The 14,865-nt window shown below is 48.0% G+C and overlaps 5 protein-coding genes across 5 annotated transcripts; 2 read left to right on the top strand and 3 right to left on the bottom strand.

Annotated features, from left to right (window-relative positions):
- Nucleotides 1-1,100: 1,100 nt before the first annotated feature.
- On the bottom strand, nucleotides 1,101-2,275 carry PtA15_3A122 (uncharacterized protein; the record flags this gene model as incomplete). Its single annotated transcript, XM_053167059.1, has 5 exons — nucleotides 1,101-1,375; nucleotides 1,484-1,751; nucleotides 1,871-1,927; nucleotides 2,057-2,131; nucleotides 2,255-2,275. 5 exons carry the CDS (start codon nucleotides 2,273-2,275, stop codon nucleotides 1,101-1,103), a joined length of 696 nt encoding a protein of 231 aa, XP_053018313.1.
- A 939-nt stretch (nucleotides 2,276-3,214) lies between these two features.
- Nucleotides 3,215-4,073, top strand: PtA15_3A121 (uncharacterized protein; the record flags this gene model as incomplete). Its single annotated transcript, XM_053167058.1, has 3 exons — nucleotides 3,215-3,286; nucleotides 3,377-3,691; nucleotides 3,825-4,073. The coding sequence occupies 3 exons, from the start codon at nucleotides 3,215-3,217 to the stop codon at nucleotides 4,071-4,073; spliced, it is 636 nt and encodes a 211-aa protein (XP_053018312.1).
- Nucleotides 4,074-6,130: 2,057 nt separating this feature from the next.
- Nucleotides 6,131-9,730, bottom strand: PtA15_3A120 (uncharacterized protein; the record flags this gene model as incomplete). The annotated part of the gene is made up of 15 exons (XM_053167057.1): nucleotides 6,131-6,612; nucleotides 6,712-7,065; nucleotides 7,155-7,220; nucleotides 7,298-7,582; nucleotides 7,668-7,733; nucleotides 7,824-8,141; nucleotides 8,228-8,275; nucleotides 8,403-8,468; nucleotides 8,556-8,759; nucleotides 8,852-8,896; nucleotides 8,955-9,038; nucleotides 9,119-9,190; nucleotides 9,293-9,349; nucleotides 9,441-9,464; nucleotides 9,556-9,730. 15 exons carry the CDS (start codon nucleotides 9,728-9,730, stop codon nucleotides 6,131-6,133), a joined length of 2,346 nt encoding a protein of 781 aa, XP_053018311.1.
- Nucleotides 9,731-11,298: 1,568 nt separating this feature from the next.
- Nucleotides 11,299-12,871, top strand: PtA15_3A119 (uncharacterized protein; the record flags this gene model as incomplete). Its single annotated transcript, XM_053167055.1, has 7 exons — nucleotides 11,299-11,428; nucleotides 11,501-11,639; nucleotides 11,701-11,769; nucleotides 11,864-11,976; nucleotides 12,044-12,167; nucleotides 12,259-12,393; nucleotides 12,484-12,871. The coding sequence occupies 7 exons, from the start codon at nucleotides 11,299-11,301 to the stop codon at nucleotides 12,869-12,871; spliced, it is 1,098 nt and encodes a 365-aa protein (XP_053018310.1).
- A 398-nt stretch (nucleotides 12,872-13,269) lies between these two features.
- On the bottom strand, nucleotides 13,270-14,239 carry PtA15_3A118 (uncharacterized protein; the record flags this gene model as incomplete). Its single annotated transcript, XM_053167054.1, has 2 exons — nucleotides 13,270-14,083; nucleotides 14,148-14,239. 2 exons carry the CDS (start codon nucleotides 14,237-14,239, stop codon nucleotides 13,270-13,272), a joined length of 906 nt encoding a protein of 301 aa, XP_053018309.1.
- Nucleotides 14,240-14,865: the final 626 nt, after the last annotated feature.

Here is a 14,865-nt window from a genome sequence, read left to right as displayed (position 1 = left end):
AGAATGACTCACTGGTCTGGTTTGCGAGGAATTCGGGTCGTTGGCTGACAACCAACCACGAGCAGGCGAGCTGTTCCTCCTCCTGTGGCAGCCAGTTCGGAGACCTCTTCTTCTTGCTGGAGTCGCCTGTCTTGATAGGCTGGATCTTCTGCTGTCCGCCATGGTGTGCCAGTTCGGGGGTGATACTTTGGGATGGATAGCCTATCGAGATAGCCCTGCCGTCGCTCTTGGTCTGGTCCAGGTCATGCGAGTGGTGAACTCCCTCGATGTGGTGGGCCATTCCGCTGACAGCTTGCAGTCGACTAACGAAATGGGTAACTCGGTCCGGAGTCGGCCTCTTATGTAAAGGAATCGGGGCCACAAGATAGCGAAAACAGCTCGGGATCTTACTGAAAAGCGCTGCGGACTGCGCAGCCTGCCCCCCAGGGCAAACATGAATATGCTTTACCACAAGACAAGGCAAGACTTTATAGATTCTGTAACATTTTTATATAAATATCTTGCTAGGTGAATCACTTTGAATTGTTTCCAGTGTTAAATATCATAAGTAACTTCAGTCTTCTGCAACTGGCGTGCGCAATTCTTAACCTCCAATTACAGGCTTCTGTTAGCAACCTTAACACTCGTTATATGTCCAAATTGGAACGTCCTTTCCTGCAGCAAAAATAAACAAAGTGGATCAAGAATTTCATCCATGCAGAAGAAATTGAAAGCTGTGTCTGGTCAAATCTGGTCAAATGTGCACTCGATTACACTTCATGAATGGTAATCAGTTCATGCACATGTGTACATTTACACGCTATCAATCATTAAAGGGATTCTCGGCGCTCGTGATAATGAAGTACATACAACATATTTGTTCGTAGAAAACTATGCTTTTTGAGTATGGAATACATAGGATATCCACATGTGTTTGGTTGATAGAGAGAAGATGAAAGGCCGGGGGTGCGAAAGTCACACAAGTACTTGAACAATTCCAAAAGCTACATGGACCAAACTCGAAGATGACAGAGACGGGGTGATATGGAGGATGAGGTATATCATAACGAGGAATACTGTAGTGCGCATTTGTTGCCTGAGTTGATCAGGTTCTCTAGCGCCTAAGTCAAAGCGTAACCGAGAACTTTCAATGCTAAAGCCTTTATGATTAAAGTCTTTTGGTTGGTTTCTAAGCTAGAGAAGACCTCGCATACTGATTTTCCTTTGGCGTCTCTGATAGCACCTAGTCGGTTTCCAGCGAGAGATCCGATCGCCAAGCCTGGTAAGTTGCCAACGATAAACCCTAAGGTCCCGCCAGATGCCGCTCCGAGATATTTCCATTTCGTCGTCTTTGTCTCAGCAGTTCGTTCCATCTCTGGCCTTAATAAATCTTCAACTTTTTTGTATTGAATTATTGGACATGCATCCATCATTCCGATTTGTCAGTCTCGAGTCTCACTTCGGACGTTTTTTTTTTTTAAAAAAAAAACCCGCGGCCACTTACAAACATCAGCAAAAGTAGCTTCCGGATCTGGTCTAGATTGATGACCTTCTGGCTGATGGGTTGAATTGGACGTCGAGCCTTGAGTGTAATTGAACAAAAAGTTTTTGAAGAACTGTAACGGATCGCTGAAGGAGTTACCCGTCGTTTGATTTCGATGATCTGAATTGAAGTTCGATTGTTGCTGAGTCCTCCAGATCTCATCGTACTCCCTTCTTCTGCTCGGATCCGAAAGTACATAATATGCGTCTGCAACCTTTTGGAACTTTTCCTAGGATCAAGCAAATACGATAAAGATTGGCGAAAAACTCTTAGATTATGTTTGACGTGTTAAATGATACATTCCCTGCCAGGGATGCCAGGAGATAACAGCTGACAAAATTCACTCACAGTTGCAAGGCGGCGTTCAGCTTCAGTCAGATTGGGGTTTCGATCCGGATGAGTCAACTTTCAACCCCAAGGGACAAAATAATCAGCTTTAAATATACCATGTATGATGAATTATGGACGCCCAGCCCCTAGATCACATGTGGAACAATAGAAGATCGAAGAAAAAAAAAGGCATAGAAGACCAACGAGGGAAGCCCGCTTGTATGCCGCCCGAATTTGATCCGTCGTCAAGTTGGGATCGAATTGCAGCGACAAGAGTTCCTTCAAGTCGGAGAGTCCATTGTCAGTATTCAGTAATCAATCCAAACAAAGCGAGGAAGCTTTGTATTATCTGCTCATGAATTATTCATCTCTCGGAGAATATTCTCGAATCTAAACACGTACATAGTAGTTGGGTATCGCCATTTCCTTTTTTTGCTTGTCGAATTGAAGTCGTTGGTGGTCAACCGGTGTCTTGTTTCGTGACCCAAGGTCTGTGGGAGGATCCGGGCGGGCCCCCAAGCAGTCCAGGACCCGGGCGGGCTGTGAAGCTGTGCAGTGCTGTCACAAAGCAGCGAGTTTGGCAAATTTCTGGCCAAATGATGTCACATGGTGTCCATTCGACTCCTGTGCCCAATCCCACTGCCCTGACAACAACTTCACCAATCAATCGACTCCAAGAGCAAGTTTTTAAAGACTTAGCAGATTGAATTTCCCTCGACGCAACAGATTTTACGCAATTGTATTGCAAGAATCTTTAGCCCTCGATTGACTCGGTCACCTTGCCCAGGTAACCCCTTGTCAATCTATTGATACCTAGCACCGACATGCCCTGCGCGGACAACATTTGGGAGACGCGGAAATGTTTTGACGGGGCATTAAAATTCTAGCTACCGAACGCGAACATTGGCTACGGTGATCCTCGCAAAAGTGTCAACCGTTCGCGCCTTCGCTGGATCAATGGATCCCGAGGTCGGCCCCAGTCTGGCAGCGCTTTGTTTTGGCGGCTCACTTGGAGAGAGTTTCTGGGCAACCGGGACATTGTTTACCAGAAGGTCCTCCGTTGCTTTGTTTGATGGGTACCCGGAAATGATTGGTCACGGAGATGATAACTCTAGGCGGAACATATATATAGCCTGCATGATCTTGGAAGAGACCATCCGTCATCTCCACAACTGACGCTGTATATAAAGTTAAAAAAATCTCATCCCGAATACCTGAAGTGATACTGATTTAAAATACCACGCTCCAACGTCTCAGCTCGGGCAATTGAACTTCAAATCAGTTACCCAATCCTTGTATCATAAGCTCTTGAAAATCCGAGCCCACGACCGCATCTTAGAAAGTTCTCATTGTCCAATTACGATGGGATTCCGAAGACTTTTAGGATCATTGGTGTGCTTCTCAGAACTAGTTTTCTTTGTTTTATCAGACCGGGTAAGTAGCTCATCAAGCTTGTTGAGTATTGATTGTCACTGCTGGGAAGCACGAGTTAACCAACCTTGTTTTCCTCCCGCATAAATTTAGCCATTGTGCGTGGGCAATAAGGTGGTAGCTTCTCTGGACGCATCTCAAAGGGTCACACCATTGAACGACAAGGGGGAACTACTAAAATCACAAGGGGGGGAATGCTACTGTAATAGAGCCGGAGATGATAATATCTACCTATCATGCGTAGAAAATCTTTGGCCAGCTATCGCCCAGCAACCCCCAGACAAACCTATGATGTGCGCAACAGGAAGAAATGAGGAGGGCAAAGCAGAATGCCCGCAGATTTCAAAGGAGTATCTGAGTTTGCTCAAAGGCTACGATATCGCCACCTTGGAGAAGGGCACCCAACAGGTGTGTTTGAGCTCCCCGAATAATATTTCTTCGACTTGAGCTAGTTTTGACGAGCTCCTTCAGCTTAGAAGTGAGCTGGCCATAATGTGACACTGATTTGATACTCAATCTTTACTCTTACAAACATCTTTAGACTGCCATTTGTGACAAGAATTCAGGCGAGAAACTAGGAGTCATGGAGCAAGGCCTGTTCCAACGAGATGCTGGAATTGAAAACAATTACTACCAAGCAGTCTCAGGCTGCTCTTGCGGGAAGGCTGAGAGCGCCAAAGAGCGTACAATGAAGTGTAAACCATGGCCCAAGTCTCTGTCTGTGAGCTACCACGACAATGATCCCAACGTGATTTGTGTCGACGGGCTTCGCTGTCCTAAAAGCAAATAGTATTCCGGGTGTACATTACTTTTCAATACCATTCGCATTTGTACCAATTCCCCAATCTTTAGATTTTGTCTTACTAAATCCACCAAGCATTCTATTCTCTTCTTACAATCTTCTAACAAGCAGATACTGTAGTACTACACACTTTACTTTAACAACAAAGGACCAAAAACACATTACAATTTTTTTTTGCGCAGATGGCCAATTGAGAATCACAATCACTGTAATGAACTGGAAATTTAGAGCTTCAAAATGAGTTTTTCAATACTTGAGGTTGGTGGTTTGTTACAGAGTGTTGTGAGATTGCCACTCGTAGGTAAACCATTTAGTTCAGAATTTTGCATCATTCTAAAGGGCTTTGACTTCCCAACGCAACTAGTCCTGGGAGTAAAAAATCATACTTGGTGCAATAGTTGGTAATACATACTAGCAATGAGGGCCAATACTACTGCATAGATGAAAGTCCCATCCCCTTTGGTTCAGGGCTGATAGAAATTAATTCCTACTTTGTGGGTTGCATTTGATTGGAGAGCTTGGAAATAAGACTTGAAAATTATAAATAAAAAAAAACTCACATAATTTTTAGACATCTGGAAGGCCTCTTCTGGATGGCTTCTCACTTTTCATTCCTGGGAAAAACAGTCTGGGATTCTCTGGGAGACATTTTGTGCCACCACAAATGGAAGTTTTCAGATCAACATTACCATTTGGTTTTTTTGTTTTTCTTGGGATTGGATGTGGTATTTTTAGCAAGACTCTGAGCTATTCTGCTCTATCAGCTTAATTTAGATTTTGTAAAAAAACAAAATGAAGTATCTAAATCCAGGAAATCACAGGAGAGAAAATCAGCCCCTCCTAGACAGGGGTCTGAGAATACAAGCCAGGGAGTAAATGACATGACTGTGAGTCAAGAAATACCATAATGGAGATGCTATTAATAGATTAAAGATCTTATCTGAATGAAACACAAAAAGAATCATGGAGAAGAGTGAGTGAGAAACAATTATGGGGAACAAGGAATGAGTATGAAAATCCAAGTTTCAAGATCTCACCACTAGAAGAAAAATTCAAGCAACTGCCACCATTTAACATGCAGGAACTCTGAGGCAGCTGGTGGTATTCTTTGAAATTTATCTAAGGTTAACTCAAACAAGCTTCAATGCACAGTTGATGTGCATGTTGCACAGTGACTGTGCAAATAAACATTGTGGTACAATGGGGTAGAGTTACAACAGCAATTATTCTGGACTATATTGAATGTCAACTGGAATTAGTTACACAACTTCTTCTTGTAGTGGACCAGGCAAAGTTTGTGAGCAATGTGAGGCAGGTGATTTTGAGTAACATATTTTTCAAGTCCAGTGATAAACCAAAAGTACTCCACTTGAGACAAATTTTCCCCTTTTATTATCATAGGGAGGCCCAATTACACAACTTGGTATTGGATGTATGGTTTGAATAATGACTGGAATAAGCTTCACATCTATTCACCTCAAATGTTCCTTGGCAATTGGAAGGGATTTTTATCATGAGATCATTTCTTCTCAATTTTATTTTTTATTTTTTAAGAATGGTATCTTTGACCTAAAGAATTTAGATTCATGACAAATGTTTTGCTTATTTGAAGAAGAAAGCCCTTTCTGTTCCAAACCTGACAGTATGTAACAAAAATGGCCACAGAGAAAAATCACAACCCAATTTATGTGAAGATTTATAAAGAAAGAAGGGCAGAAAATGAGAGAATGGATATCAATGTGAAACTACAACTCAGCAAAAAATGATGGAAATTGTGACCAAAGAAAATATTTGAACTCTCAACCTAAGATCAAGTAAAAACAGAGGTTTTGGTCATTCATCGAATTTATCTAGAATAGGAGCCAGAAATAGCATCAAACTTGACTTTTAAGCAAAAATGGTGGATTTGAGAATGAAGAGGGAATCTAAACTGAATGAGTGAAAAACATCTGTTTTTAAACTTGAAATACCAGTGAGGTTTCAATCCTAATAATTGTTAGTTCCCTACAGGGTATGGGATTCTGGAGAAGGAATTCCAGGGCAGCCTAGTTAGGCTTGGCTTCACGATCTGGGATAACATAAAGCGGGTCCCTCTCATTTGCATTTGCTTCTTTAGGGCGGAGTTTACCTTGTTCAGCTTCTCTGGCAGCTTTGATGTCCGCAGACTCATTAGACGGGTTGTAGGGTTCATCTTTGAAGAGCACATTGTTCATCTTATCGCTTGGATTGAGAGAGCTTTTTTTCCGCCTGCACAGGAAGTTCATCAACCTATTGCACATCATTTTGAACTTCTCCACTAATTTGTGCAAAGCAGACAGAAAGAAACCTTTTGGTTTCTGTTCTCCATGCTTTTGATTTGCTTCTCGGAGTTTGTTCCCAGCTTCCGCGTCGATTTCATTTTCTTTGGTAGTTGGAGGGACTTTTCCACTATCTCCTTCAACATGGTTTGTTGCATGTGGTTCAGTGCTAGCTGTGGGATTTCCATCACGAGCACTTTCCTCATGTGGAATTTCTGTGTGCTGGTTGCCTGGAGATATAAATCAAACTTCAGTAAAAAACTATTCCAGTCTTGAAGCAAGAGGATAACTATTATAGGTAATAAGGTAAAAGTAATGTATAAGCATACCATTTTGATTTCCATTCCCCTCTTGTTGTCTTCTTCTTTCGGCCTGTTCTGTTTCCTGTTGTTGTCTTCTTTCGGCTTCTTCTTGCTCTTGCTGTCTCTTTCTCTCAGCTTCTTCTTTTAATTTCCTCTCCTCCTTTTCCCGTCTGATCTCAGCTTCTCTTCTCTCTCTTGCTAACCGGGCTTCTTCTCTCTTCTTATTTTCCTCCTCAGCTTGCTGTCTACTTTTTCTTTCCTGATCCTCTCGTGTTTTTCGTTGCGCATCGCTCTCAGGTTGGTTTCTGTTGCCGGAGTTATTTTGATTATTTTGTGTACTGGAGCCCTGCTGGCTTGTGTTCTGACGACTACTTTCACCTCCTTTTGAGCATAAAAATCCACGAAAAATTTCAACAAGCGGCCAGGTAAAAGAAGTCAACAACAAATCAAGTGGGTATAAATTGACTTACCGCCAGAAGGCTGGGAATTGGATCCACTTCCAGTCCCTGAAGTGGGATCATCCACATTTGGATCCCCTTGTAAGTGGAAGAGAAAAATTAAAATGTAACAAATAATTGAGTTGAATTCATAACAAAAGAAGTTTTACACTTACCTTTACCTTGAGTGTTTCCTGCACTTGGGTTCCCCATGGTTGATTGCTCTGGTCGATCCAAAGGGTTTTCTCTTCGGCGTTGCTCTTCCAACTCTTTTAACTTTTGGGCTTGTTGTCTCTTCAGCTCCTCAGCTTTCTTTTTTTCTTCTTGTTGCTTTTTCAAAATACCTTTTACGAATTCGCTTGAAGGAAGAAGATCTTCGTTGTCGGAGTTGTTTTGATTATTTTGAGCCCTGGAGTCCTGCTGTTCTGTTTTGAGAGGGCCACTTGCACTTCCTTCGGAGCCTACGAATCAACGAAAATTTTCAAAAGGTGTTCAGGGAAGAAGAGTCATCAAAAGATTAAGTAGGTTTCAATTATTGTGACTCACCCCCAGAAGGTTGGTCATTGGAACTACTGCCATCCCCTGTCGGATTATCATCCGTGGTTGGACCCCCTTTTGCGCGGAATTGTAAAATATTTATGAATTGAAGTCAACATACAGTTACGATTGTATCAAATTGAAACAAAATTATCCTCCACTTACGGCCATTTTGAGGATCTTCTACACCTGGTTCACCTGTGGTCGATTGAACTGGTTTTGATGGAGGTTTGAAATTTTGCTCCTGTTGTTGTTTCCTCATTCTTTCCGCTTTCTCTTGTGCTCTCTTCCGGATTGCTTCATCCTTTGCTTTTTGACGAGCTTTCCTTAATTCTTCTTCTGCTTCTTCTGGGATCTCCAGATGAGAAGGTTCCCTTCCAGGATTCTCTTGTTGAAAATCTCTGTCAGATTGACCGTGTGTCTGGCCATCCCCAGAGGCCTGCGGTGGTTCCTGACGAGAGTCACTTGCATCTCCTGTTGGTTCTACAAATCAGAAACCATTTTCAACAATCAGGAAGGGAAAAAACCTAATAAATCCAAGCCAGCAGGTTTTAATGTTTGCCACTCACCTCCGGAAGGTTCGACATTTTCATCCCCCGCTGCATTGGTTTGATCTTCTACAAATTTCAGATCGCGTCACATTCAAAGATTGTCAGCATCTCGGTTGCGAAAACCGTTTTGAACGGATGGGCAGCGAAAATGAGTCATCAAGAGATCAAGTGGGTATAATTTTTTGTGACTCACCCCCAGAAGGTTGGTCTTTGGAACCTTTTCCACCACCTCTGGCATCATTGCCCATGGTTGGAACGCCTTTTGTGCGGAAGACAATCGCCAAGGTTTGGAGTCAAAAAACAATTTGAATGGAGTCAAATCAAAAGAGTATTATTTTCCACTGACGTTCATCATGAGGATTTCCTCCACCTGGCTCACCAGTGGGTGATTGACCAGGTTCAACTGGAGGATTGGAATTGCTTGGAATTTGCTCATGCAGTGTATTTTCTATGGTTTTGTTTTCTTCATTTATCTGCTGCAATGTATTCCTTACTTCATCGAAGGCTTGACCAATTATTTCAGCTTGTAACAATCCACCCTTCAGTGTTACTGGTTATGGATGTGCATTATTTCGGAAGGACGCCGCATCAGAATATTGTCAAAATCTCGGTTGGGTTCACAAAAAAAGGTAGAAGGTATACCTTGGTATGGGGTTTCAATTCCATCTAGGTTGTTGTGGGGTGGCACTGGTAACAAATTCATCAGTTTCAAGGTAACTGGGCCGATTTTGATTGCGGGACTCACCGTTCTGGTCATGAGATGCTGTATTGGTGGGCGGGTCAACTGTAACCACATTATCATCTGGCCTCAAGTTCTGGTGGGGTGGAACTGGTGGCCGGACAAACTCAAGTCGACTCAGCACTTCTCAATCCCGAGGAGACTGCTCCAATTTTGATTGCGGAACTCACGTTGCTGATCATCAAATGCTGGGCCGGTGGGCGGTTCCGGTGTAACCACAGTATGACCTGGCGTTCCCGAATCTGGTGGCCAATGAATGTAGAGGGCAGTCCATTATAAGAATGTGTTTTGAAAATACTCCAGGATTTACTTCCAATAACTTGAAGGAAGGCAACAGCACTCACCCTCTAATTTGGTGAATCCGTCTGCGGTATGAGACGCAGCCCCACTTGTTTGGGAAGCTATGTCGAGGTAAGGAACGAAGAAGGCTCAGCGGACTTATTTCGCCTAGACAAACGGAAGCAAACACGGAGATGGGTCTGTAGTACCAACCTGAATCTAACACGCTCGCTGTGCCTATATCAAGGAATCAATTGAAGAACCACGATCATCATAAATCAAGCGAATTCTAGGCGATGATAATGATGTCACAAGGACCTTCACCTACCCTTCGAGCCCAACACTTCCATCCTCTTCGTTAGAACGCGATGGCGGGCATATGCAGGCGGCGCACCTCCGAGCCCTCTTTTTGCAAGGGCTTCGCCGGGCGAAAGCGGGTGGGCCATGACCATGCCATGATGTAGGAGGTAGAGAGTAATCAAGAGCTGTGTGAAGCCCAACATGACTGAGGGTGAGCTGACTCGGAAATGCTAATAATTTACTGTATAATCCTGATAAGGTATCGGTAGGTTCTCTGAGTTGGTTGGCTTTTATCGTTGGGTGATGGGCTAACTGCCGCCGCAACTCCCCAGCTATTTATCCCGCCTTCAAGCTGACACAACAAGAAGCGCAAGCACGGTGGGCATCTTTGTTTCATGACTCGGCTCTCACCGTTTCGCAAAATGTGTACATCTTTCAATCTCCTCATCTCAATCCGACATCTGTAGACAGCATGAACCACTGAAAACACCAGCTTTCTTCCACGAATCGACCCCGCTGAGGCTGGACTCTATCGCTGGATAATCTAGTTGGAAAGTGTATGCCCAGATAATCGTTTCATAAGAAATCTGTATCGACTGGAAAGACCAGCTGTCGCAGTTGACTCGCTGAAGTATCACTGCCGTGGGCAGATCTAACTTCAAGGAAGAGCACGGGTTGTGTTCACTACATGGTCCCAAATCTGTAACGGCGGGGCTTGAGGTTACACCGAAAACATTGACACCTGCTGCAGGAACAGGCGATCAGGAATAAGCTTTATCTTCAGCACTATTCCCATAAGTTTTACCGGGTCCATGGAGCTTGGCAGCTTTGGAGGAATTTCAACGTGACCAGACCACTTGGCGCCCAGTTTGTGCAGCAGATAAGCTTCACGGTATCAATACTGAATAAGACTGGCGAGTCACACCGGCGCGAAACGAAAGTACGGCTGAATGTGCTTGATCGATCTCGCCTTTAATGGGTTTCAAAGCGTCCAGCCAGCTACAGGCCTGACTCCGACCGCGCAAACTGGCAAAACTCGTTGGAGAACCTTTGAAAGCCGCTGGGTACAACAAGATGCTCCAAGGATACAGTCGGGCTGGCCAGTTTGCAGAGAGGAAACAGGGATTTTTGCTCGCTGCAGGTAGTGCATAAGCAAAAGTCGAAGGGCAAGCCACGACTCGGACTAGCAGAGAGATAATCTGTGCAAGTGTTACAGTACCCGGCCACTGTCACGATTCAATCCAAGCAGTCAAAATTAGCCTTCAATGACAAACATTGCAGGCAATAAAAGATATGTCAATCATTAAAATTGGTAGAAGAAACCCAGACCTGGAAGTCGGAGAAAGACGCCCTTCATGAATCCTATAGGTTTGCGATTGGGGATGCCGGGGCCGAAAGCAAGCTGGCGACCGAACCGTCCCTGTGGCCTGCAAATAAAACCATGGTCACAAGGTTGTGCTCTGCCTGTAGAAGCCCAATGGCTGCAAGCTGGTGCCAGAATTTCACCGCATGCACCTACAGTAGCAAGGCAGTGCCTTGTGCGGTTTGGATGCTGGGAGTGGACACTCCGAGATAGCCCCACTCTTCCCTGAATCTCTCCAGCACAAACAGAAGACCAGCGTCCTCGCACTTCTGTTGGTTGGTATTTCTTTTGCCATGTTCATGGCGGCCAAGGACTCAGGAGGGCGGGGGGTCACCTTGCGCTGAGGGTGGCTAGAGGTGGCTAGGGTATTCTTGATGGGCCCGGGCCGCCCCGGCCCGCTCGGCATATATGTCACGGTACCCGCTTGTCGCAGCCGGCTCACTGCACGCAAACGCAACCAGAACTGCGACTCGATTGAGGACCCGGAAGATGACGACTCGAGCCGCCTCCCACGCAGGCTCATGGTACCCCGCATCCAGTCAGTCCGAGCGCGCTCTACGTATGATGGCCTGGACACAGCTGAAGACGGCTCTGGACCCGTTTGATGCAGAGGAGCGCTTGGCGGGCGAGCTGGAGCGCTGGCTGGGCGAGGCCCATACGCCGGCCGGCGAGGGTGCGGATGCTGACGAGCCGTGGATGTCGGTGTGCATGCCCGCGCCCCTGGAAGACTGCCGCGCCATCATCGCCCCGTACGTTGCAGAGCTGGGTGGGTGTGCCGGTCGCCGAGCCTGATCCCTCCCTCGTCCACAGACACGCTGGGTACGCCTACTCCGGGAGGGCGGCTGCCTGGGCTTACAAGCTCATCGACCCCGCTCAGATGTGCGCTCACCGACGTTCACTGCGACCGGCCCGACCGAAACCCCCCTGAAGACTGATCTCTTTCTTTCCCCTCTCGCTCTCTCCCGGATTTTAGAAAACGGGTCTTTATCCTCGGTCCGGCCCACCACGTCTACCTCAACTGTTGTGCGCTGACGAAATGCACCGACTACGAAACGCCGTTGGGCAATCTGCCGGTCGACACCGCGAGTTCAGTCCGAGCCTCCAGCTCTTCCCCGGGCGACTGAGTTGCTAACCCACAATTACCTCCACACAGTCAACGAAGAGCTGAAAGCGTTGAAGGGCGGGACAGCCCTGTTCAGCGAGATGGACCTTACGACCGATGAGGAGGAGCACAGCATCGAGCTCCATCTGCCCTACATCCGCCACGTCTTCAAAGAGTAAACAGTAATTCTTTCTCCAGTTTAATCCAAAAAAAAAAAAGCCCGACGCTGATTCAGGGGCTGGCTAGCCTCTCCTTGGACGCATCAGCCAAGACATCAAGATCGTTCCGATCCTGGTCGGCTCGCTCCGGGCCGCGGAGGAGCGCGAGTACGGCGCGCTGCTGGCGGCCTACCTGGCCGACCGGCAGAGCCTCTTCGTGGTGTCGAGCGACTTCTGCCACTGGTAAGATGGCCCGCTGTTTTCCTCGCCCGCCCGTGATCGTGCAAGGAGGTTATACTGACGCACGCGGGCCGTGTGTCTGTGTGTGCGCAGGGGCCAGCGCTTCTCGTACACGTACTACCGGGACCCGAGCACGGGCGCGCCGGCCGAGACGCTTGGGGCGCGCTCGGCCGCGCCAGGCCTCCTCCCGATCCACGCGTCGATCGCGCGGCTCGACCGGGCGGCGATGGAGGCCATCGAGCTGCCCGACCCCGCCGCCGCCCACGCGCACTTCGCCGGCCATCTCAAAGAGACCCGCAACACGATCTGCGGCCGCCACCCCATCGGCCTCCTGCTCGCCGCCATGGCCGCCCTCCATGCCTCCTCCCCCGCCATCGCCCAGGAGCTGCAGTTCGTCCGCTACGAGCAGTCTGGCAAGTGCCTCACTGCCAAAGACAGCAGCGTCAGCTACGCCAGCGCTTTCTTGAGACATCCCGCCTGATCTGCTCTCCGTCTTTGTGTATATCTGTCCCACATGTACCTGCGTAGTCATCCTATGTGGTGTTTTGTACTTCACAAGCCCGAGTCGACCCAGGCACGGGTTGACATGCAATTTAGTGCTCACATCTTAGCCTCGTCAAGCTGTCCAGGGGAGGCGAGTGGCTGGGAGAAGACGGGCGCTCAGGACTGCCAGGGGGGTTTCCACTTGGAAGGATGGTTTCATGCAGGAGTCATGGGTCCATGAAAAACAGAGACAGAGACAGACAGCGTTCTGAGTGATATGAGTATTCAACAGAAGTACAGCTCTATGAAGTACAATGTTTTTTTTTTTTTTGAGAGAACTACACAGTCAGCAAGAGGCATTCAGCTGCTGTCAGACCATGAATATATTGATGTTATTCAAGAATAGGTTGTTTTTGTTTTTTTCAGATAGGCCGGGGGTGTTTTCTGTTGGTGAATGTGAGCAGGGGGTGGTGATCTTTGTGCTGATAGCTGTCTGTGATGTTGATGAGGCCGGGGGAGGGAGTGGTGGTGGTGGTGGTGGTGAGCGAGGGGGGGGGAGGGGATCATGAGGGAGAGGGCGGGGCTGGATGAGGCTTCGGCGGATGAGGAGGAGGAGGAGAGGTCGGGGGTGGCTTGGAGGTTGGTCCTGATGGAGCGTTCGACGGTGCGGTCGAGGAGGGCGGCGAGTGCGGGGGGGAGATGGGAGTTGAGAGACTGGAGGACGACGAGCTGGACGTGGGCGGGGAGGGCGGTGAGGAGGGGGCGGAGCTCGGCGGTTGAGTGGTGGTTGAGGGCGGGCGGGCTGCGCAGGTCGAGGACGAGGATGGCGAGGGGGTGGAGGTGGAGGGCGTTGTGCTGGAGGAGCAGGCCGGCGCGGGGGAGGGTGGTGATGCAGATCGGCGGGCGTGGTCCGGGGGCGCGGGCGAGCTGGAGGTCGGCGTCGAGGGAGCGCGGGGCGTGCTGGGCGGGCTGAGCGGAGTGGCTGAGGCGGGCGGCGGCGCGTGCATGGGGGTGGAGTGCGGCGGGGTGGGTGGCGAGGAGGAGGATGGAGGGGTGGTTGAGGTGGGTTGGGTGGCTGCGGAGGACTGTCTGGAGGGCGGCGTGGAGGACGAGGGTGGTGCTGGTTGCGGGGGGGATGCGGATGTGGGTGTGGTGTGCGTGGAGGATGGCGTGGATGGTCTGGCGGCGGAGGTCGTCTGGGCGGAGGCTGCTGGGGTGGGGGTGGTCAGTGTGTGTGTGTGTGTGTGCTGTTTCTGCAGAAATTAGTCGCTCACGGGGTCTGGTCGAGCTTCGCCTGGACGTGGCTGTGCAGGCCGAGGCCTGCCCAGGCGCTCTTCGCCGGCGAGCGTGCGGTGGGGGATGCCATTGCGGATGATTTCAAGGGACGGAATGGCTCAGAGCTCGCCATGGCCTCGTGGAATACCCCGAACCCCGGGGAGAGGGGGCAAGGGGCAGAAACAGCCCCGACCAAGCCGACATATGTAAATTCCTGGAATTCAGGGTTTTGGATACGTGGGGAAATTGGGTTTTTCCCAATTAGACCCGGAATATTAGATACGGTGTACATAAGGAGGATTTTGAACAATAAAGGCCTAAAGGGAACAATGGGGCAAAAAAAAACCTTTTTTGGGTGGGAATTGAACCCAAGACCCAAATATTTGGTTTTGGTTTCTAGGAAATGCCAAAAAGATACTGACCACATCAGGATCATCTTGGGACAAAAATTTGATTTGGATACGTTTCCGCTGAATTACATCAGGAGCATTTTGCAAAAAAATGTCCCCCGGATACGTGCCACATATGTCGGCTTGGTAGGGGCTCTCCGGGGTCCTGTTTGGTTGCTCTGATTAGTAGAAATGGCCACCAGCTACTCACAGAAGTTAATCTGGGGAATAAAAGTGTGATAAATCATGAAAATAATAGGGGAAACTTAGTAGTAAGACAACCACAAGGGCCATCAAAAGTCAGATACCAGTCCCTCATGCACAAAAG

Source organism: Puccinia triticina, chromosome 3A (genome assembly GCF_026914185.1).
Source record: "Puccinia triticina chromosome 3A, complete sequence".
Lineage (NCBI taxonomy): Eukaryota > Fungi > Basidiomycota > Pucciniomycetes > Pucciniales > Pucciniaceae > Puccinia > Puccinia triticina.
Note: the sequence above shows the minus strand (reverse complement) of the source record. Positions and strands in the feature narration are given on the sequence as shown.